The sequence below is a fragment of the Tachyglossus aculeatus genome, chromosome 2 (assembly GCF_015852505.1).
Source record: "Tachyglossus aculeatus isolate mTacAcu1 chromosome 2, mTacAcu1.pri, whole genome shotgun sequence".
In the NCBI taxonomy this organism is placed as follows: domain Eukaryota; kingdom Metazoa; phylum Chordata; class Mammalia; order Monotremata; family Tachyglossidae; genus Tachyglossus; species Tachyglossus aculeatus.
The window spans coordinates 79,089,879-79,113,489 of NC_052067.1; the positions used below are offsets into that span (position 1 = coordinate 79,089,879).

General features: G+C 41.7%; 1 protein-coding gene and 1 non-coding gene across 2 annotated transcripts; both read right to left on the bottom strand.

The window, feature by feature from the left end:
• Nucleotides 1-3,965: 3,965 nt before the first annotated feature.
• Nucleotides 3,966-4,103, bottom strand: LOC119924906. Its single transcript, XR_005449584.1, has one exon. It is a non-coding gene; the product is annotated as a small nucleolar RNA SNORA7 (small nucleolar RNA).
• Nucleotides 4,104-6,517: 2,414 nt separating this feature from the next.
• On the bottom strand, nt 6,518-10,451 carry SMIM28 (small integral membrane protein 28). Its single transcript, XM_038760434.1, has 2 exons — nt 10,341-10,451; nt 6,518-6,880 (listed from the first exon to the last, which is right to left on the bottom strand). The coding sequence occupies exons 1-2, from the start codon at nt 10,449-10,451 to the stop codon at nt 6,518-6,520; spliced, it is 474 nt and encodes a 157-aa protein (XP_038616362.1).
• Nucleotides 10,452-23,611: the final 13,160 nt, after the last annotated feature.

Consider the following 23,611-nt stretch of genomic DNA (forward strand, 5'->3'; position numbering starts at 1 on the left):
GCACTCACTGTGTGCATAGCACTGTACTAAGCACTTGGGAAGTTCAAGCTGGAAACATATAGAGATGGTCCCTACCCAACAAGGGACTCACAGTCTAGAAGGGACATAATAAGCACTTAACACACACCACTATTATATATTTTATTATTGTTAGGATTATTGGACAGAAGGTCACAGCTCTGGGGCTGGGAAGGATTTGGGTTGCAAGGAGGTTCAGGGGTGCAGAAAAGTGGGGTGACCCTTGGAGGACTGAAGACTATATAGGATAGCAGTGCCGGAGAGTTCTCCCAGGAGCATGGTAGAATGGGAAGGGCTCAGCTGTTGGGTGGCTTTTTTTTAAATGGTATTTGTTAAATTTTTACTATGTATCAAGCACTGCTCTAAGCGCTGGGGTAGATTCAAGTTAATCAGGTCCGAGGCAGTCTTCTCTCCCATTTCATAAAATTTGATTTAGCAGAATGACTAAGTGGACATGAGGAGCACTAAATCCAATATTATGAAACAGGAGAGGAGACTGTCTCGGACCTGCTTAATTTGAATCTACCCCAGCGCTTAGAGCAGTGCTTGATACATAGTAAAAATTTAACAAATACCATTAAAAAAAAAGCCACCCAACAGCTGAGCCCTTCCCATTCTTAGTACAGTGCTCTGCAAATAGTAAGCGCTCAAATACGATTGGTGATGATGAAAAGAGGCTTCCCAGTGCTTAGAACAGTGCTTTGCACATAACGCTTAATAAATGCCATTATTATTATTATTTTGTTCCCCAAAGTCAGAGTTAGCTTGGAGCTGATTTGTAGCTTTTCACCCGGTACTCCCCATCTCGATCTCCTTACAACCTGAGTTCTGGAATCGACCTTTCCCATGTTTTCTGGGAACAAAGCTGTAAATTCATGGCAAACGATGTGTCATTTAGAGAGACTTCCATTTGCTTCATTATCGTCACCAAGTGGAATAATGAAAGCTATTTTGGTCAATTTTAAGACTGCGATTTAGGGACAAAATAAAATCATGCCACATAAATCAGCACTTCAACAATATTATGTTATGTTGAAGACCAAAAATGGGATTGTAACTTGAGAGCCTCACGGACTCGGATCAAGCTGTGGAATGACTGAACTTGGGTTGGGGAGGGAGGAGGAAAATGGGGATATGTTTGGGAGCAGCAGTGTCCAGCTCTGCCCCTACCTCTCCCCTCATACACTGTTGAAAGTTAGCAGCTCCCAGGACTCTACCTGTCTTGGAATCGGTGTAAAAATAGGTGATGGGGCTATAATTTTACTTTGGCTTCCAAGACTGGGCTAAAACTTCTGGAAACACTGCCTTGATTTTCCTTGGATACCTGTGAGGCTGAAACCTTCCTATCTGGGTTGTCCCTTCCAAGGCATGGATTAAGCAATCAATCATTCAGTGGCATTTATTATTTACTATGGGCAGAGCATTCTACTAAACTCTTAGGAAATACAATAGCGTTGGTAGTCACGATCCCTACCCCCAAGGAGCTTACAGTCTAGAAGGGTAGACAGACAAAAATATGGGAATGAGAAACGATGCTGGGCCAACTTGAAGAAAGAAGCCAAACAAGCAAGAAGGACACAGACTTTCACTTCATCTGGGTGTAGTTTTGACTTGCTCGACTCATAAAATGCACTTTTTCCATCCCCCTCTCTTAATCTTGATTTAGATTGAAGTGCCCAAGTACTTTGCGAAAAGATCCCTATTTAGCATTTTATTATGAATAATGACCCAACTCAGAAGCTTGTCAGGAGTGGCAATTTAGTAGAAAAATTGCTAATAAACCTATAAGACCCTTTAACTGACCTAACTCTGCATATCAGTTTCTGAAAGAGGCCCTGGTTCTCCCTGCCACCCCCCACCCCCAACTTTTTTTATTTTAATGCTGTTTAAGATCTTATTTTGTTCCAGGCACTGGGCTAGATACAAGCTCATCAGGTTGGACACAGCCCATGTCCCACATGGGGCTCACAGTCTTAATCCCCATTTTACAGATGAGGGAACTGGGGCACAGAGAAGTTAAGTGACTGGCCCAAAATCACAGAGCAGATATGTGATGGAGCCAGAAATAGAATCTACGTCCTTCTGACTTCCCAGGACCATGGTCTATCCACTAGGTCATGCTGCTGCTTTAGAATTTTTTAAATAAAGGACTGTCTTCCTATCTGAGTCGAAACATGAATTTAGCCAGGGTTTTAACAGGACAGATATATACACACACACCATTCAAAATAGCTAGAGGCAACTTAATATTTATAATTTTATATATGGTTATATATTTATATATAGTTTTATATATACATATAAACTATAAATATTCAGTTGCCTCTAGCTATTTTGAATGGTGAATTGGGATCATGCACACAGTAAGCGCTCAATAAATACGATTGATCACTGAAGAGCTAAATTCTCTCACTCCCCCTTGGAAAGAGGAAACATTACCCAAGTGCACTCAAAGTGGGATGGCAAATTGTACAAAGCATCATACATTTGATGCCAAGCATTAAAAAGTAGCCCTACTGTTAGTCCTGTGGGAAGAGCACTGCTCAGGGAATCACAAGCCTTGGGTTCTAGTCTAGAGAAGCAGCGTGGCTTAGTGGAAAGGGCACAGGTTTGGGAGTCAGAGGACATGGGTTCTAATCCCAACTCTGCCACTTGTCTGCTGTGCGGGCAAACCACTTCACTTCCCTGTGCCTCAGTTACCCAATCTGTAAAATGGGGATTAAGACTGTGAACCCCACGTGGGACAACCTGATTACCTTGTAATTACCCCAGTGCTTAGAACAGTGCATGACAGATAGAAAGCAGGTAACAAAAACCTTAATTAGTTATTTAGTCCCACATCTTCCTGCTCACTAATCTTTGTTTTATGGTGTTTAAGCGCTTACTATGTGTCAAACACTGTTCTAGGTGCTGGGGTAAGTAAAGGTCGATTAGGTTGGACACAATCCCTGTCCTGTGTGGGGCTCACAGTCTTCAGTGGGAGGGAGAACAGATACTGAGTCCTTATTTTATGGTTGAAGAAACTGAGGCACAGAAGTTAAGTGACTTGCCCAAGATCACGCAGCTAGCAGTTGGCAGAGCCAGTATTAGAACCCAGAATCCCAGACCTGTGCTCTTTCCACTAGGCCATGCTGCTTCCTATGAAGGAAGACCAATCATGTACTGTGCAGTGGGCTGCAGTCTTGCTTGCCTACTTATTTGTTGCATTTCTTGCCCCAGTGGGGGATGCGACTGTCAGGGAAGAAGAGTGCAGTGCCACTGGGAAAGGCACTTGTCCTATAAACAATTCCTCTGTGCAGGTTCTTGGTCCTGATGGGAGACTCAATCCAGAGGCCTTTTGTAATCCTAAAATATTCCCTGTGGCAGTCATTTTCTAGAGAAGTAGCAATACTCACTCAATTGATCAATCAATCATATTTATTGAGTGCTCGCTGTGTGCTTAAGCACCTGGGAGAGTACACTATAAAACATACAGTAGACATGTTCTCTGCCTCAAATGAGCTTACAGTCTAGAAAGGGAGACAGACAATATAAATATGTAAATTATGGATATGTACGTAAGTGCTGTTCGGCTGAGGGAGAGGTGAACAAAGGGTGCAAATCCACATACAAGGGCAATATTGTGACTGAGAAACTCCAGGACACACTTAGAAAATAGGGTGCTAGGAGATAGGATATAGATATAGACTCTATTTTTCTTTTTTTTTTACCTGTGCCGTCCTGCCCTTGTCCTGTTTTATGTTGTCGAGTCATCTCCGATCCACAGTGACTCCCATGGACAAATCCCTCCCAGAATACCCTACCTCCATTTGCAATTGTTCTGGTAGTGTATCCATAGTTATCTTGGTAAAAGTGTGGAAGTGGTTTACTGCCTTCCACGCAGTCAACTTGAGTCTCCACCATCAACTCTCTCCTGTGCCACTGCTGTCCAGCACAGGTGAGTTTTGACTTGTGGCAGAGTGCCTTCCACTCGCTAGCCACCGGCCAAGCTAGGAATGGAATGGGTATGCCTTTGCTTGACTCTCCCTCCCATAGCCAAGACCGGTACAGTACTGGAAACTCTCCAGGCGTGATCCTGAGAGAGGCACCCAGCCCAAACCTAACCAGCACTGAAAAATTCAGTGTCCGGGCTACCGGAATTTATTATACAATAAATCCCATTCTGTGGCAGGCACTTAAATGAAGTATGACTCCTTCAAGTTTCTACTAGGTACAAGTGCAGCCCAACCTAGTCAATCAATCGATTATATTGAGTGCTTCTATGTGCAGAGCACTGTGCTGAGTGTTTGGGCGAGCTGGTCGAGTTCTAGTCCCTGCTACAACTTTATTCTGGCTCTGATGGTGCCCAGAGGCAAGAACGCTTAGATGAAAGGTTAGTACAGAACAACTTTTCCTTGTCCTTTTCCTGATTAAGAGAAGAACATTTAATCCAACTTCTGGTTCTCTTCTTTCTCTTTCCTTCCTTGAGGCACGGTAAGCAGGGAGAGAGTCTGACTGAAAATCCCACTTTAGGACTAGTTAGTGTCAGTTTTGTGTCCCCTCACCTTGGCTCTCGTGACTCTGGTCCTGCTTGTTGTGGGCAGGGAATGTGTTTGTTTATTGTTATATTGTACTCTCCCTAGAGTTTAGTACAGTGCTTTGCACAGAGTAAGCACTCAATAAATACGATTGAATTAATGAACGAATGCAGTACCTGCCCCTTGGATCTGGTCTGGGTAGGCCTCTAGCCAGAGGTGATTTGAACCAAAGTGACAAGATGATGATAATAATACTAATAGTTATAATGGTATTTGTTAAGCATTTACTACGTACCAGGGACTCTACTAAGTGCTGGGATGAAGAAAAGCAAATTGGGTTGGGCACAGTCCCTGTCCCACATGGGGCTCACAGTCTTAATTCCCATGTTAGAGATGAGGAAATTGAGGCACAGAGAAGTTAAGTGACTGGCCCAAGGTCACACAGCAGACATGTGGTGGATCCGGGATTAGAACCCTGGTCCTTTTGACACCTAGGTCCTTCTGACTCCTAGGCCTGGGCTCTATTCATCATCATCATCATCAGTCGCATTTATTGAGCGCTTACTATGTGCAGAGCACTGTACTAAGCACTTGGGAAGTACAAATTGGCAACATATAGAGACAGTCCCTACCCAACAGTGGGCTCACAGTCTAAAAGGTATTCACTAGGTCTGCTGTTCTGGTTCATTTGAACTTTGGCTTAATCCCCGTATAGACCGTAAATTCCTGTCAGTAGAGATTGGTGTCTACCAAGTCTACTGTATTGTATTCTCCCAAGTGCGTCATACAGTGTTCTGTACACAGTAAATGCTCAATGAATGCCACTGATCGATTGATTGACTAAGTCTTAAGCTCAAACGTTCTTGCTCTTGGTGACATTTTTTTTAGCTTGGAATTACATGTCCGGTTTGTGAAAAGGTATGAAAAAATCCATTCACAGGCCCAATAATTTGAGTGGAAAAAGATCATTTGAAACATAAACAAGATGACATCTACTCATAAAAGCCTTATTGTCATTTTAAGATTCCTGGCCTTGCAAATTAAAAGTTAAAACTCATCAACTTCTGGTTCCTAGTGGCCTGATACTTTTAAACCCCTTTCTCTCCCTCTTCTTCACTTTCTGTTTCCCCTACTGTTAATAATAGTTATGGCAAAAGATTAAAAGCAATTTTAGATGAGTCCTTCGAGGGCATTTTTACATAGGTCTCAGTTTATGCTTTATTAGCTTTCTTCTCTTTACTATCGGTCTACGAGATCCCTGCATAAAAGGAAAGTGAAAAAGAATGAATAGCCTTTCTGATTAAAAAAAAATTCTTTGGTATATCTAGTACTTTTCGTTCTTCCGATTGCTAATAACCCTGTCTAATTTCTCTCAATTTGCCCCTACTGATCTTCTCCCTTGCAAAAGACAATTGGAAGTGTCCCACCCTTAGAAGATCCATTTGCTTCTCGAAAGCCAGCAAGCTCTGAAACATTGATTCTAAAAAAAAAAAAACCCCAATATTTTAGAAATCAAGAATGAATGTTTGAATGCATCTCTTTAAGTCTTCGCTTTAGCTGGCAGGTTGTCAATAACTTCTTGGTTGTCCATTTTATAGATCGGTGGTTGCCCCTTGTATATCTCTCCGCTTGGAGCCTTTAACAGAGGAGAGCTAAAGCTTTCCCAGGAAGATCATATATTATAATGTGACAGGGGTGGTATATCTTTTTTTTTTGGTATTTCTTAAGCGCTTATGTCCCAAGCACTGCAGTAAGCGCTGGGGTGGATACAAGTTAATCGGGTTGGGCATAGTCCCTGTCCCACATGGGGCTCACAGTCTCAATCCCCATTTTACAGATGAGGTAACTGAGGCACAGAGAAGTTAAGCGACTTGTGCAAGGTCACGCAGCAGACAAGTGTCAGAGTCCGGATTAGAACCCAGGTCCTTCCGGCTCCCAGGCCCCTGCTCTATCCCCTGAGCCACACTGCTTGCTGCTTCTCATCAATCTTCGTAAGGTGGCACCGGTATCTGGGCAATCCCTAACTCCTCAGTGGTTTTCATGGTGGCCTCTTCATAAGAAGGCGGCAAGGACAGCATGATGAAGGAAGCCTCTGGGAGCAGGGTGGAGTAGTGAAAACTCTGCTCGCTAGTCCAGGGAAGGGCCGAGAGGAAATCAGTCCCGTCTTGCTGGGGCGAGCCCTCGGGCACGTCGATGCTGAAAATCTGCCCTGGAGGTTGTTGGTGTTTGCAGCGGTGATACAGGAAGAGGAGCAGGAAGGCCAGGAAGAGCAGAATGGTGGCTGGGAGGATGATGCAGAGAAACGGCTCGATGTCTTCTTTGGTGGAACTAACTTTATTGGTGCTCTGGAATTGGGGAACAGAAATAGGAAGCGTCATCAGAAGGGAAAAAATGATCAGTGTTTGCACATTCATTCATTCAATAGAATTTCTTGAGCGCTTACTGTGTGCGAAGCACTATACTAAGCTCTTGGAAAGTACAATTCAAATCTCATTTGTATTTCTGTTCATGGTATGAAGTATATTACTGAAATCTGTGGTGCTTCTTTTATGCTCTGTTGTAAGACCTGTTGTGTCTTCAAAAAAAAAAATGGGCCTGCTTTTTGAATCTCATCTCATAGTTTGGTTTTTTTCCCCCTCTCATTGGCTCAATACATTTTGCCTGTTATTTTTGTGGTGCAAGTAAATACCTAATCTGCCTCTTACTTAGATTATGAGTCCTTTGTGTGACAAGGGACTGTGTCCTCAGTGCTTAGACAAGTGCTTGACACCTAATAAGTGCTTTACAAATAACATTTTTTAAAAGTAAAATGCAGCCAAAATGTTTTGGAGGTGTGCTTCTGAGGAAATGTTGGTTCTGTTTTAAGACAGTCGACGAATGTTGACTTACCATGGTCACAGAAGATTTAAAATGGTTTGAGAGTAATTGAAGATGGTTGGGGAAGAAAGGTGTTATGCCTTCTAAAACAAATATCTGCCCTCACATTTCTAGTAGTGCAAATAATCAGTCAATCAATCATATTTATGAGCACTTACTGTGTGCAGAGCACTGTACTAAGCACTTGGGAGAGGGCAATACAACAGAGTTGGTAGAAACAGTCCCTGCCCACGATGAACTTACAGTTTAGAGGGAGGGACAGACATTAATAGAAATAAATGAATTATGGATATGTACTTAAGTGCCATGGGGCTGAGGGAGGGGTGAATAAAGGGTGCAAATCCAATTATAAGGTTGATGCAGAAGGGAGTGGGAGAAGAAATGAGGGCTTAGCTCGAGTATCACATGCAAGAGTCCATGACAAAGTTATTTCTGAAAAACATAGAAAAATTAACGCTCCCCAGCTCAGTGAGGGGAGAGAAGTGTGAAGGAGAAGAAGGGTGCTAGTAACTCAGATTTTGGCACCCTCTCCCTCTCTGAAATCTCCTTCTATGGACTTTTTGGACAGTCCTAATTTCAAACTCGTGCCACAGGTTCCAGACGTGAACTAGCAACTAAAACCAAAATTTAAAAAAGCTCTCCAAAGTTGTTCTTTGAAATGAAGCATGTATAGAAAAAAACAGTAATATAAGGTAATAAAAAGAGATACTGATTAAAGTGAGTAAAACTGTTTCTAAAAACTAAACTGGTGGGATTAGAGTTTTTGTTTCCTTAATTATTGGATTAAATGAATATTTCCCTACCTTAACCAATCAGGGGAGTTATTTCACCTCCCTTCTATCAAATATTTGTTTATTTTTAGGTAACTATTAAGAAGTGGTTATGGATGAAGATGTGTGAGTTAGGAAATGATAGTTACAGAAATGAAAGATGAAAATTTTGAAGACCAGATGAGTTATCCGGCAAAATATTAAAAATCTGTTTAAAGTTCAAGGAAGCAGATTGTGACAGTTATCAAAATGAAGTTTTTTACATTTTCATTTTAATAATTAAGTAGGGGAGAAAACAGATAACTTTTTTTGAAGTACACTAAATGATATAACATGGCATTCAAACTCTCTGTAAAAGTAGTACCCTGCTGATTATTCTCTAAATAAGGCCATGGAATCAGAATTGTTGTTGATAGATATTTTACTAAAGAGAATGCCAATTTAAAATAGGAATGAGCTAATGAGAGTAGGTGAACTAAAGTTGTAGTCTATTTGTGGAAAGAAATTCAGAAAATGTTTTTTTTCCCCAGTATATAAGGAAAATATTTGAAGATATATTGGGAATTCTCTCATTTAAGCTTTATGAATAAACCAATTAGAAATCAATAAAAGTTTTTTTTACTTCTTACCATATGATTTTCATTTTTCATATTCTTTATTCAGAACTGTAGGTATGAATGTGCATCTTTGCATCACACCCCCAAATATTGGAAACATCAATCAATCATTATTCATTATTAATTCCTGTCTCCCCTGCTACACTGTAAACTTGTTATGGTTGGGGAACATGTCTGCTAATTCTGTTGTAGTGTACTCTCCCAAGTGCTTAATACAGTGCTCTGCACATAGTAAGTGCTCAATAAATACCATTGATCAGTTGATAATGATTATATCAATGAGTAAGTTAAGGCTATTACTCTGTGTTTACCGTTCATTGGCTTTTTCTTGGGATGATGAGGAAAATGAGAAATGCTACAGTTTTATAATATTGCACATCATCAGTACATGAACTGTCAACAAATGCAATGTGCAGTTGTCCAAATGCTGATTTTTTTTTTCTAAAACAAAGTTGCCTAATGGGTTAGATTAGACAGTGATACAATTTGAAGAACTGTTATTACAGTGTCTCTAAATAAAGTAAAGGTGCTGATACCGATAGGACACGTTTTCCGTGAATGTTTTTTTTCCTGTTTATAAAGATGGACACAAAACTATCAGGGTGGTTTATATTTGAAAAAAACTATTACAGATTTTCTACTTTTAAAGCAGATAAAGGCTCAATTTTATTCTCTTCCCCCCAGTTTTTGAAATGTTCTTTGGACCTAACTGATGTGTTCCTGTTCACTGTTGTTTCTGCCTCAAGACTTTGTCATTTAATAGCTATTGTTATCTTAGTAAAAAGAGCGGCTATGGTTGGTTCAGTTCCCCTCTCTTCAGTTGAAATTGAAGGAGGTAACTAAATTGGTTTTCCTCTTGTTTTCTCTGATGACTTTTTGTTTCTTACTTTGATAATCCTTGCACGGTATCTGATTTTTACAGACCTAAAATCTTCTCTGTAACTTGTCCTCCTGTCTGCCCCAGAAGTCTGACTCCTTTTGAGGTCTCCAGGCAAAAAGAAAAGCAGGCTTTGTTTTCCTTTCTCGAAGACATTTAGCCTCCTCTTCTCTGTGATTTTGGAGTTATATAATAGTATGGCTTTCCTGTGGCACCCCTTCAGACTCATCATTTGGTATCTTAGGGAGCAAAAGTTAATTTCTAAGGACAGTCTCACACTAACATAGTCAAGGTTTCCAGGGGCTAGTGACTTGGAGGGATGACACTAAAAGAAAAGGAAATTTAAAATAATAAAAAGAAGTGAACAGAGTAAATCCTCGAAATGATCAGAGCAATGAAAGGTCCGTTGATTCCTCTGGCGATGTTTTCCTCACACTCATATTCGAAGATAGGTATTTCAGTTTGAAGGGTAATACAAGGATTAAACTTATACAATGTTGTCCAACGTTGTTAGAGAATGAACGTTTCTTTTGATAAGGGTGTGATATCCCATTTCAAATTATTTTCTATTTCTCTTAAATATAGGTATTGATAAGTAAGGAGCTAAAGACTTTTTTTTTTTTACGGAGAGGGAGAGAAAAAGAGAAAAATCATGGATACTGACCTGCAGCTGGGTTTCCAGAAGTGGCAGGCTGGGTTCACTAGGTAACCAGTCGTAGGTTTCCCTGTCGGCATGTTCGAACTTCCTCCAGTTGCTTCCTAAGAGCCACCTCATGCTTTCATCAAGCTGGTGCTGTGTTAGCTATTGTCCTAGACCTTTTTGCTTAATTTGAACAAAGTCCCTTCCCCTTGGCCCTGGCACAGCTGGGATAATCTCAGCTAATAATCATTGATAAATGCTTCCGCTGTTTAACAACAGCAGATGGACAAAAAGAAAAAAAAAACAACTAGCGAGGCCCCTGTTTTAACTCAATTTCTCTGGATTGGCTTCAGTGGCCCACATTGCTAGAAAATCTGGCATCAGGTATCAGGGTTGGGATGGCAGTCTGATTGGAGAATTTCCTGCATTAGGATTATTGAGGTAGAATTTGCATCTGAATCTAAAACCGCATGGTCTCTGACTCTGGATAAATAACTTTCTAAATTTCACCCCATCTTCTCACCATTCCCCCCCACCCCCAAAAGGAGCACCTTATCCAGAAATAGAGATCATCACATCAAAGGCAGAAGGAAGAAAACAGGACAAGTGCCTTTAAATATATGTGGACTCAAAGTACACAAAGACCAGGAACTTGGGAGGGAGGGAGAAAGGAAGAGAGGGAGGGAGGGTGGGAAGGATGCATGTCTGATGCCATGCTTAATTATTTAAAAGCAACAGACTAAAGATTTTAATGATAAATCTGGGCCATGGCCAAATGGAAATAGGTTTTAGTACTGATAGCAAGTTTCACTAAAAGGGTAACATTTGTTTTTTTAAAAATACAAAGACCAAAACCCAGCTACTTACCAGCATCTGGATAGTTTTGCATACATCTTTCCAAGTTAAACTTTGTGCAATCACCTAGCCTAAGACTTGAAAAGTCATGAAGCCCTCTGCTTAGGATTGCAAGTCACAGAAATGTTACCCAAAGGGAGCTGGTTATGGGCTTTTTTAAGGATAAGGGTGAAGACCCAGTTTATTTCCCTGTAATAAAAGACGTTTTTGTTGACAAGGGAGCTTTCAGGTTCATGGATTTTCATGTGAGAAGGCTCTGCCTCATTGCCAGCACAGTGATTAATCACTTTTCATTCATTCATTCAATCGTATTTATTGAGCGCTTACTGTGTGCAGAGCACTGTACTAAGCGCTTGGGAAGTACAAGTCAGCAACATATTCATTCATTCAATTGTATTGAGCGCTTACTGTGTGCAGAGCACTGTACTAAGCGCTTGGGAAGTACAAGTCAGCAACATATTCATTCATTCAATCATATTTATTGAGCGCTCACTGTGTGCAGAGCACTGTACTAAGCGCTTGGGAAGTACAAGTTGGCAACATATAGAGACGGTCCCTACCCAACAACGGGCTCACAGTCTAGAAGAGATGAGGAAGACTACGTGAATTTTGGAGTGAAGGAATCAGAAAAGCTATCAAGCTTAGAGGCAGGATTTGACAACCCGGAAGAAGGACTTTTCCCAAACGAGGCTAGGGAGTGGCAAGCTTCTGGGATACTTCTTCACCCTCCCCTTAATGATGCCCTGAAAGATGTCACCAGTTCCTAGAAAAATCCCCTCGGGGACTCTCTCTCTGATACTCTCTGGTACCTTGGAAGTTGGGAAGACTTTTGGATATTAAGGATGGGAGTTATCACACTGTAGCTCCAATTTTGCCAGATTGACCTTTGGTCGGACCCAGGGAAGGAGTTTTTGTGGTTGATGGCTGAGCCCGATCAGCAGTAGCAGGGGTGGCAGCAGCTCCCTGGCAAGGTTAGAGTCCAAGATTAAGGATCAGGTGTTCAGGTGTTAACTTTGGATGGCCACAGGTAGCACAGTCCCTTAGGCTTCTGCACTAAAAGGAACTGGTCCAAGCTTAAAAGAAGTTATGCTCTAAAAAATGTACAAAAATATGTAAAAGGTTAAAAAAACACACAATTTAATTTGCTGATGATGACATTCCCTGTGGACCTGTCTGACATTTCATGCATAGTTGTTCTAACGTAAGTGTGAAAAAGCTGTAGAAAATTTTGTAGGGTGAGATGCTTTGAACACCTAGACACAATTAATTGAAAGTGAGAGGAAACCAAGATATTGGTTAGGGATTTCAGAGAAGGGGCCTGACACGGGATGAAATGCCTACTATAGAGACGGAAGCACCGTGGCCTAGGGGAAAGAGCAAAGGCCTGCGAGTCAGAAGACCTGGGTTCTAATCATGACTCCACACTTGTCTAGTGTGTGACCTTGGGCAAATCATTTAACTTCTCTGTGTCTGTTTCCTCATTGGTAAAAAGGCGAGTAGGACTTAGACTGTGGGATGTGGGATAGGGACTGCGCCCAACCTGATTATCTTGTATCTACACCAGCACTTAGTACAATGCTCAGAACAAAGTAAGTGCTCAACAAGTACTTAAGTCAACATTCAAAAACAAAAACAACCTAGTGCTGTAATTCCTGTTTGAGAAGTCCTATCTTTAGCGCTAATGTCTTGGTGAAAATTGCCACTTAACTTCCTCTGTATCCATCTAGCTCACTAGAAACTATCTTTCGTCCATAATGCAATGATCTAAAAGGATTTCTCTTATCAAGACAATCAGTTTCCTACCAAGGTGTTGATTTTCCAGCCTCTTCTTGCAGTCTTTCTTGCTGACTTTAATTGCATACCTTCTTTCAATTCAACATAATATCTTCTGTTATAGCTTTGAGATTATTTTCAAAACACTGTATTATTTGTATTCTTTTAAAAAAATACACGTTGAGGATTTTATGGCTTGCAGGCTTTTTTAGTTTACTACTGCCACAGGATCATTTTGCAAGCAGAGAAGCAGCTCATTCTCATTTATTTCTATTGGTGCTTTCATACTAGGCCATTTCTTGCTTTTCCAAATGCTCAAGATATTTTTACTTTGAGGTTGAATATTTAATAATAGTAAAGAGAGGCTATCGACTGATCTGCAACATAATGTATTTTATAATGCAATATATTCCTTCCATCTTTAGTACTAAATAAGCATTTTCCTAACATTTCTATACTTGGCAATTTAATATTTTTATATCTTTATATTTGGAAAGAAATTGAGGCTTGGAATCCACCTGGATTTCTTTTCCAAATTCTTGTTGATTTGACTCTCTGTTACCCACAACAGTATGTGTAATGGGCAGTGGGTAGCCCCTTTCACAGTGTGTACATATTAACTCTAACCAGAAGAAACAGCATGGCTTAGTGGGTAGAACAGTTAGTACAGTTACCTCATCTGTAAAATTGGGATTGAGACTTTGAGTGGATTGAGACTGTGAGCCTCATGTGGGACAGGGACTGTGTTCGAACCAATTTGCATCCACCCCAGCGCTTAGTACAGTGCGTGGCACATTGTAAGCACTTAACAATACCACAATTACAACCTATGTAATGTGTTTGCATTTACCACTGGAAGCCCTAACATCATTTTCAGTAGAACAGAGCACTGTACTAAGCACTTGAGAGAGTACAATATAACAAACACATTCCCTGCCCACAGCAAGATTACAGTCTAGAGAGGGAGACAGCCATTAATATAAATAAATAAATGACAGGTATGTACATAAGTACCTTGGGGATGGGATGGGGGATGAATAAAAGGAACAAATCAAGGTGATGCAGAAGGGAGTGGAAGAAGAGGAAAGGAGGGCTTAGTCAGGGAAGGCCTCTTGGAGGAGATGTGCCTTCAATGAGGCTTTGAAGGTGGGGGAAAGTAATTGTCTGTTGGATTTGAGGAGGGAGGGTGTTCCAGATCAAAGGCAGGATGTGGGTGAGAGGCAGCGAGATCAACGAAATAGAGGTTCAGTGAGAAGATTAGCATTAGAAGATCAAAGTGTATGGACTGGGTCCTGAGCCCTGTCCCACATAGGCCTCACAGTCTTACTTCTCATTTTACAGATGAAGTGACTGAGGCCCTGAGAAGTGAAGTGACTTGCCTAAGGTCACACATTAGACAAGTGGCAGAGCTGGGATTGGAACCCAGGTCCTCTGACTAACCCAGGCTCGTGCTTCTCATGTCAATGAATCAATCAATGGTGTGCAAAGGACTGTACTATGTGCTAGGAGATTACAGTGCAATAGTATAGTTTTATATGATCCCTGTCCACAAAGGGTTTACAGACTAGAGCAGATCAGATTTCCTGAGGGATGAAGAAGGGTTAGAGAAGGAAGAGAGGAAAGAAGGAAAAGGAGATGGAGAAAAGGATAGAGTAGAGGGAAGAGGTGTTGCCAACTTGTACTTCCCAAGTGCTTAGTACAGTGCTCTGCACACAGTAAGTGCTCAATAAATATGATTGAATGAATGAAAGAGGGAGAAGGAATGGGAAGCAGCTGTGGTTCAAGTGTCTTAGCTCAGGAAGAGCATGTCATCAGAGTACTGCTGGGGTTGGTGGCACTGTTTTCTTTTTATCCTGGTGGTTGGGGCAGCAGTCTTGATAGCAGCCCCAAGCTGAACTGTCTTAAACATGTTCAGCTATGCCATCACCCGAGCTGCTGCAATGGGGAGCTGGGACCATCACCAGCTGGAAGCAGAGACAGAATTCAATCAATCAATCAATCGTATTTATTGAGAGCTTACTGTGTGCAGAGTACTGTACTAAGCGCTTGGGAAGTACAAGTTGGCAACATATAGAGACAGTCCCTACCCAACTCATTCAGTTGTATTTATTGAGCACTTAAGGTGCGCGGATCACCATACTAAGCACTTGGGAGAGTACAATACAACAATAAACGGACCCATTCCCTACCCACAATGAGTTACAATCTAGAGGAATAATACCTGTGGTATTTAAGTGCTCATTATATACCAGGAACTGTACTAAGCGCTGGGGTGGTTACAAGCAAATTGGGTTGGACAGAGTCCCTGCCCCACCAGGGGCTCACAATCTTAGTCCCCATTTTATAGATGAGGGAACTGAGGCCAAGAGAAGTTAAGTATCTTGCCCAAGGTCACCAGCAGACAAGGGGAGGAGCCGGGATTAGAACCCAGGCCCTTCGGCCTCTCGGGCCCGCGTGCCATCACCTAGGCAATGCTGCTTCTCTAAGGTTGGTCCAGTTCCACCAGGGTCATCGACAATGCTGCTGCCACTGTCACAGAGGAGGTTCAGCCTTGATTTATGCCCCTACTAGACTGACTCATCCTAGGTTGTGGCTGGGAGGCTCTACACAGCTGGAAACATGTCGGTCTGCTTGTGCTGGAAACAGTCCCATGATGGTCCTCCTCCAGGAGGCCTTCCCAGACTGAGCCCCCTCCTTCCTCTCCCCCTCCTTCCTCTCTCCATCCCCCCATTTTACCTCCTTCCCTTCCCCATAGCACCTGTATATATGTATATATGTTTGTACATATTTATTACTCTATTCATTTATTTATTTATTTTACCTGTACATATCTATTCTATTTATTTTATTAATATGTTTGGTTTTGTTTTCTGTCTCCTCCTTCTAGACTGTGAGCCCACTGTTGGGTAGGGACTGTCTCTATATGTTGCCAACTTGTACTTCCCAAGCGCTTAGTACAGTGCTCTGCACACAGTAAGCGCTCAATAAATACGATTGCTGCTGATGATAGTCCAGTTCAGTTGGGATGGCAGTGATTGGCAGCCGGGGTGGACATCATCATTAAGCTCCTCCTCCCCATCCCCCCCCGCCCTACCTCCTTCCCCTCCCCACAGCACCTGTCTATATGTTTGTACAGATTTACTACTCTATTTTACTTGTACATATTTACTATTCTATTTATTTTGTTACTGATGTGCATTTAGCTTTAATTCTATTTGTTCTGACGACTTGACACCTGTCCACATGTTTTGTTTTATTGCCCGCCTCCCCCTTCTAGACAGTGAGCCCGTTGTTGGGTAGGGACCGTCTCTATATGTTGCTAACTTGTACTTCCCAAGCTCTTAGTACAGTGTTCTGCACACAGTAAGCGCTCAATAAATACAATTGAATGAATGAATGAATCATTTCTGCTGCCACCCAAGAGTCAATTGCAGGTTTGGGATTCTCTCTTCCCTCTGGCAGAGAGTAGGACTCTAATGGATCCCACCTCAAGTTTTTCAAGTGGCAAAAGAAAACCCTAAGAGGGGTAATTATCCCCTCTGGTTGGAGGCATCTGGTCACAACAGTTCTATTTCTCTATCAAGCACAACTCATGAACGATTTGATCTTTCACATACAACTCTCCCAATATTACTTGGGATTGCCTTCTTGCAGATTATCACTTTAAATAAAATTTAAAGCCTAATCCTCACCATGCCCTACACTGTATCATGTTATATCCAGATAAGCTCCTATTGTGGGAATATGTGGGAATTATTACTCTATTTATTTTACTTGTACATATCTATTCTATTTATTTTGTTAGTATGTTTTGTTTTGTTCTCTGTCTCCCCCTTCTAGACTGTGAGCCCACTGTTGGGTAGGGACTGTCTCTATATGTTGCCAACTTGTACTTCCCAAGCACTTAGTACAGTGCTCTGCACACAGTAAGTGCTCAATAAATACAATTGATTGATTGGGAAGTGTTCAGTAAACCAACTGCCGAGAAATAAGAATAATAATAATGAGGGTATTTAAGTGCTTACTATGTGCCAAGCACATTCTAAGAGCTGGGGTAGATTATGGGGTAATCAGGTTGTCCCACGTGGGGCTCACAGTTTTAATCCCCATTTTACAGATGAGGTAACTAAGGCACAGAGAAGTTAAGTGGCTTGCCCAAGGTGTCACAGCAAACAAGTGGTAGAGCAAGGATTAGAATCCACATCCTCTGACTCCCAAGCCCTTGCTCTTCCTACAAAGCCACGTTGCTTCTCTGAGAAATACATGTTGTATCAGAACCAAGTATAGTAGTTTTATTCATAGTTTCTCCCCCTTCTAGACTGTGAGCCCACTGTAGGGTAGGGACCGTCTCTATATGTTGCCAACTTGTACTTCCCAAGCGCTTAGTACAGTGCTCTGCACACAGTAAGCACTCAATAAATACGATTGATTGATTGGGAAACAGCAGGTGACAAAACCATGTGTAGAGAGCCATTAAGCCAGTGAAAATTTGGGAAGTTTGACTTTTTTATATAAGAATATTCTTAATCTTGCAAAATGTTTTCACAAGTTTTTTTAAGGCCATTACCCTTAACTGACACAGAAGAGTGGGAACTTGGAATTGTTTTCTCTCCTTTTCTGGGTCCTGAAACTCACATGGTATCCTGAAGCCCCTCGCCCTTCCCTGCAACCACAACTTAATCCAGAGCCCAATAAGGGTCTGAGTCCTGATATTCCACACGGAAGGAGAATCTCAGCTGCTTTTCTGGTGGGGGGGAGACCTACATGATCACCCAGAAACCAAAAATTCTACCTGCACTGGACCAGACAGGCCCAGGCTCCAGGCACAGTGCCCTTCCATCCCTCAGCCAGTTCAGCGAGATCTTGGTAGTGGTAATCAGTCAGTCAATCAATCATATTTACTGAACCCTTACTGTGTGCACAGCACTGCTGTAAATGCTCAGAAGAGTGCAATATGACAGAGTTGGTAGTCACATTCCCTGTCCACAAGAAGTTTACACTCTAGAGGGGCATCACCTTTGCCCTTGGGTCCGTACCCCTTAAGCACTTTGTTACGTATCGCACCTGCAGCTCAAAAAAATGTCTGTCTCCCTAACTAGATTGTAAGCTCCTAGAAGATGGGAATTGTGTCCACCAAGTCTGTTGCATTACACTCTTCCACGTGCTTAGCACAGTGCTCACTAAATGCCATTTATCATTTGATAATATTCATGGACTTACATGGCTTTGTCCATGTGTTTTGGTGACTGCATCCGAATCACTTTCTCTGCTAAGATTATTAGGGTGTAGGACATGTACAAAAAAAATTCACCTTCCAGACTGTAAGCTTGTGGAGAGGGAATGTGTCTACCAAATCTGTTGTATTGTACTCTCCCAAGCACTTAGTGTAGTGTTCTGAACACAGTAAGGTCTCAATAAATATTACTGATTGACTGTAGTCCATGTGTAAGACATGTCCCAATCCAAATATAATATAGAGCATACTACTTTACTTCAGGGTTGAGAGATCAATTTAGAGTATGTTGGAAAGTGAGTGACTCTTGGGACCTTCCCAACAGCTGGAAAAATGGCTTATTTTCTATCAAAAACCTCTCACATGATACACCCTGCAGACAACTCAGCTCAGAAAAATCCATTTAACTTCTAGTTTACAGAGTAGAAAAATTATGGTGGCAGGCACCATAAATCAGAGGTGTGCTTTCATTTCAAGTTTCTTCCATCATTTGGCTAGACTATAATAAAGGTTCCTAGTTCTTTATGTTTGGAAATTCTAATTTAACAAACAGTACTCAGCAATCGAGGGCGTAATCTCTTCAGTTTGCAGATGTTATGGAGAAAAAAATTAAATTTGGAAAGGGTTTTGGAGTGGGGAGGAAAAGTTGGTTAGGGTGATAAATTAGAAGATAACAATGACCAGAATCATCAAATTTAATTTGTGGCATCATTATGCAGTGTTCTTAAAGTACTGAAAATTTGGGGAAGACTCGATACTGAATAGCAAGTGTATGTTTTTTACTTATTAGTATGGGGAGGAGTAAATTTTGGATCTTCAATTTGATTGTTAAAGCTCACATTTTGATTTCTAACATAATACCATGAAATATCTGTGGTCAGTGAAGGACAATTGTCTTATGACAGCACAAAACTTGTATAATCAAACTGCGTTGGAAAATCATGATCCCATTTTCAGTTCAATCAATAAACTAATAGAAAGAAATAATGCATTGTATTTGAAAGCATTCAGTACAGCATCTCACAAAACTCTAAGAAAAATGAAATCAACTAGGCTTGGATAATAATACAGTTAAAATGATTGAAAACTAATTAGTAGTCCGAAGGCAGAATTATTACCAAATGCCCTGACAGAACCAGACATGTGTGAAGTTTTCAGTGGGTTCATTTGAAGGTCAGCATTGATTCATGTTAGTACTGGCGCTAATCATCTGAAAAAGGAAGTAGAAAGCATGTTAACTGAATTCACGGGCATTACAGACTCAGGGGAAGATGCAGATGCTCCAGATACAGACAAACAGGACCCAGAGAGTTTTAGAGGTAGTTAACATGACACAGTGTAAAAAGAAGATTTTAAGGGATTCAAGGATTCTCATTTTGGGGAAAAAACCCCCATGATACTAAGGAAAAGCTGATGGGTAGCGGGGATGAGGGGGAAAGAAGTGAGTAGAGGAAGGAGTCAAATTGATCATAAATGTATAACGTACTTTCAGTGAGGAAAATATACCAAAACCAATAGGTTTCAAGAAAATTGATCAAGGCCTCCTAGATTTGAGTCTGAAGCTTGGTTGTCTTGTCTTACGCTGTCGAGTCATCTCCGATCAATAGCGACAGCATGGACGAATCGCTCCCAGAACACCCCACCTCCATCTGCAATTGTTCTGGTAGTGTATCCGTAGAGTTTTCTTGGTAAAAATACAGAGGTGATTTACCACTGCCTTCTTTCGCACAGTAAACTAGAGTCTCCATCCTCAAGTCTCTCCCATGCTCCTACTGCCCAGCACAGCGGAGCTTTGACTTGTAGCAGATTGCCGTCCACTCTCTAGCCACTGCCCAAGCTAGGGATGGCACCGAGATGCCTCTGCTTGACTCTCCCTCAGTGGAAAAGAGCCCAGGCTTTGGAGGCAGAGGTCACGGGTTCAAATCCCAGCTCTGCCAACTGTCAGCTGTGTGACTTTGGGCGTCACTTAACTTCTCTGTGCCTCAGTTCCCTCATCTGTAAAATGGGGGTTAAGACCCTGAGCCCCCCGTGGGACAACCTGATCACCTTGTAACCTCCCCAGTGCTTAGAACAGTGCATTGCACATAGTAAGCGCTTAATAAATGCCATCATTATTATTATAGTTGAGACTGGCAGAGTCCTGGAAACTCCCCAGGTGCGACCCTGAGAGGAGAAAGCTTGGTTACTAGAGATCCAAAGTCCCAATTAGAATTTGGGCCTTTATACCAGGTGCACATTTGTCATCTAAATTTCTCACCAATGTGTCTCAAAGGAGTTTTAATTAGCAACCTACCTAAAAATAAATGTTAGTTTTGATTACACAGGGAAATGGCACAAAGTAGTTCATCATCAAGGCTTTTGAAGGAAACTAAGCACTCAATAAATGTGATCGAATGAATGAATCTAGTGTCAGCTCTCCTATCTTAATATTAGCCCTTGGAGCATCCAGTGACACTCATTCCGATTAATGTCATTAAGAGCAAAGGGGGTCTTTTATCGAGTTTTCAGATGGTTTCTCTCCTGTCTATTATGCATGTGTTATCAGGTGCCTGTATCTGGAATTTAAATTTTCATCGCGCCCTCCACTTTGGCTGCCGAGTTCCATGCTTTGGAAGCCGTCCTTCTGTTCACAGAGCTGGGAGAGGTGGTAGTGACTCCAGAACAAGGGGTGGGGGACAGGAGTACCCCCCAGAAAAAATTCCCCAAAATGGTCCCTATCATGTCATTATGTTTCACTGTGTACCTGACACAACACACGTAATGTCATCATGCGTCTGGGTATCCAATATCCACCTGTACCATAAGTGGCCACACTAGTAAGCTTTGGCTGATTGTTGGATCTAGAGAATTTTAGACTGTGATCCCATGTGGGACAGGGACTGTGTATCTCATATCTTATATTTACTTCACCACTTAGGACACAGTTTGGCACATAATAATTGCTTAACAAATACAATTCTTCCTCTCCTCCTCCTCCTCCTCCTCCACACTTTCATATTAAACAATACCTTATAACATTATTTAAGGAGTTTTGCAAATTACACCTATCAATTGGGTAGAATTTACTGAGTGATTATTCTGTGTCACTTGAGAAAGTACAGTAAAGTTAGTAGAGATTATCTCTGCTACCAAGGAGTTTATAATTTAATGGGGGAGACAGACACTAAAATAAATTACAGGTAGGGGTAAGCAACAGAGTTTAAAGATATATGCACAAGTGCTAATGGGGGGAGTATTCAAGGGTTTACAGATTGAGTCCTGAAATTTGTATGTGGTGCAGAAGTACCCATAAGGGGAGGGGAAATGAGAGTTAATCAGGGAGGACCTCTAGGAGGAAATGAAAGTTTAGGAGGGCTTTGAATGTGCAGAGAGTAGCATTGTGATGAGGGAGGGAGTTCCAGGCAAGAGGGAGGGTGTGAACAGGAGGTGGACAAAGAAAGAGAGATGAGAATGAGGCACAGCATGGCTGAAGAGGAGCAGAATGTGTCCACTGGTTTGGAGTGGTTCTGTAAGCTCACTGTGGACAGGGAAAGTGCCTAACAACTCAATTGTATTCTCCCAAGCGCTTAATATGATGCTCTGCACGCAGTAAGCACTCAAAAATACAATTGATTGATGGAGAACTGAGTGAAAGCCTTAAAACATGTAGTGAAGAGCTTCCGTCTGATGTGGAGAAGGAGGGATAGCCATTGGAGAGTCCTGAGGAGTGAGTAGAGAGAGTCTTGAGGCAGAGAGGCCTATGAGGAGGCTGATGTAGGGACTGAGTAAAGATGAGACCAGTGCTTGGAACAGGGAGGCGGCAATTTAGGTGGAGAGGAAGGGGAGATGTTGCAAATATAAAATCTGCAGGATTTGGTGCCAGAATATGTGGGTTGAAAGAGAGATGAGTCAAGGATAATGCCAAGGTTGTGGGCTTCAGAGAGGGGGAGGCTTTGCCAACAGTAATGGGAAAGTTAGGAGGAGGAAAGAGATCTCCAAAAGCAAAGGTTACTTCAAATGTTTCGGCTTGGGAGACCGGCAGCAAGTCTGAAGGACAACTTTGGGACCAAAATCTAGGCTGGTTCAATTTTCTTGTAACAAACTTTATGATCAGGAATAAAATCTCTTTGAAAATAATTTCAAGAGAAAGAAGGATCAGCATATTCAGTGTAGCAGAGCTAGCAGCATGTCATTGCAAAGTATAGGCTCTGAATTGTATTCCCGCAGCACAGTAATTAGGATTACGTTAGCAGCAACTCCATTAATTTTCCAGCACACCCGTGTTTATATTTTAGTTGTAGTGAAAAAAATGTAATTAACATTTCTCATGCTTTTGTACCTAGAGAACAAAGAGATGGGAATTAGCTGTGGGAGGAGAGCATGAAAGAGATTAAACAGAGGCAAAGGAGGAGGCACAAACAAGTGAAGTCTGTGGAAGCAAATTCTGCTTTTCTAGTCATATGATTTAAGAGAAGAGTCTTATTTAGTCTAGGCCCTCCTCTGTCTGCTGTTTATATTGTTTCCAACCTAGAGGAGCAGCATAGCTCAGTGGAAAGAGCCTGGGCTTGGGAGTCAGAGGTCGTGGGTTCTAATCCCAGCTCTGCCACTTATCTGCTGTGTGACTTTGTGCAAGTCACTTGACTTCTCTGTGCCTCAGTTCCTTCATCTGTAAAATGGGGATTAAAACTGTAAGCCTTATGTGGGAAAACCTGATTACCCTGTATCAACCCCAGCGCTTGTCCCGCCATCGACCCCCAGCCCACGTCCTCCCCCTGGCCTGGAATGCCCTCCCTCCACCCATCCGCCAAGCTAGCTCTCTTCCTCCCTTCAATGCCCTACTGAGAGCTCACCTCCTCCAAGAGGTCTTCCCGGACTGAGCCCCCTTTTTCCTCTTCCCCTCCTCACAGCACCTGTGTATATGTTTGTACAGATTTATTACTCTACTTTTACATATTTACTATTCTATTTACTTTGTTAATGATATGCTTTTAGCTTTAATTCTATTTGTTCTGACAACTTGACACCTGTCCACATGTTTTGTTTTGCCGTCTCCCCCTTCTAGACTGTGAGCCTGTTGTTGGGTAGGGACCGTCTCTATATGTTGCCAACTTGTAGTTCCCAAGCGCTTAGTATAGTGCTCTGCACACAGAAAGCACTCAATAAGTACGATTGAATGAATGAACAGTGCTGGGCACATAGTAAGGATTTAACAAATACCAACATTATTATTGTTATTATTAGACTGTTTCAGTAAATGAAATTTCCATCTCTTCCCTGAAAAATCATTCTCTTGTCTCTAGTAGATAGCATCATTCAGAAATAGTTCTGAAAAGTCAGCTTTGGGGGTGAGACTTTCATATGGACAATTTATTTTGTACCATGAATAGTCTGAAAGGAGAATACTATGGGGGAAAATCATCAGTGCACCAAGAAAATGAATACTGAGATTTAGGGT

What these genes read in the sequence shown, in the direction of transcription:
- SMIM28 (XM_038760434.1), bottom strand. Translation starts at nt 10,451, where the DNA reads ATGAGGTGGCTCTTAGGAAGCAACTGGAGGAAGTTCGAACATGCCGAC. An exon ending in TTCTGGAAACCCAGCTGCAG is followed by an intron (nt 6,881 to 10,340) that starts GTCAGTATCCAT and finishes CCCCAATTCCAG; the next exon opens with AGCACCAATAAAGTTAGTTC.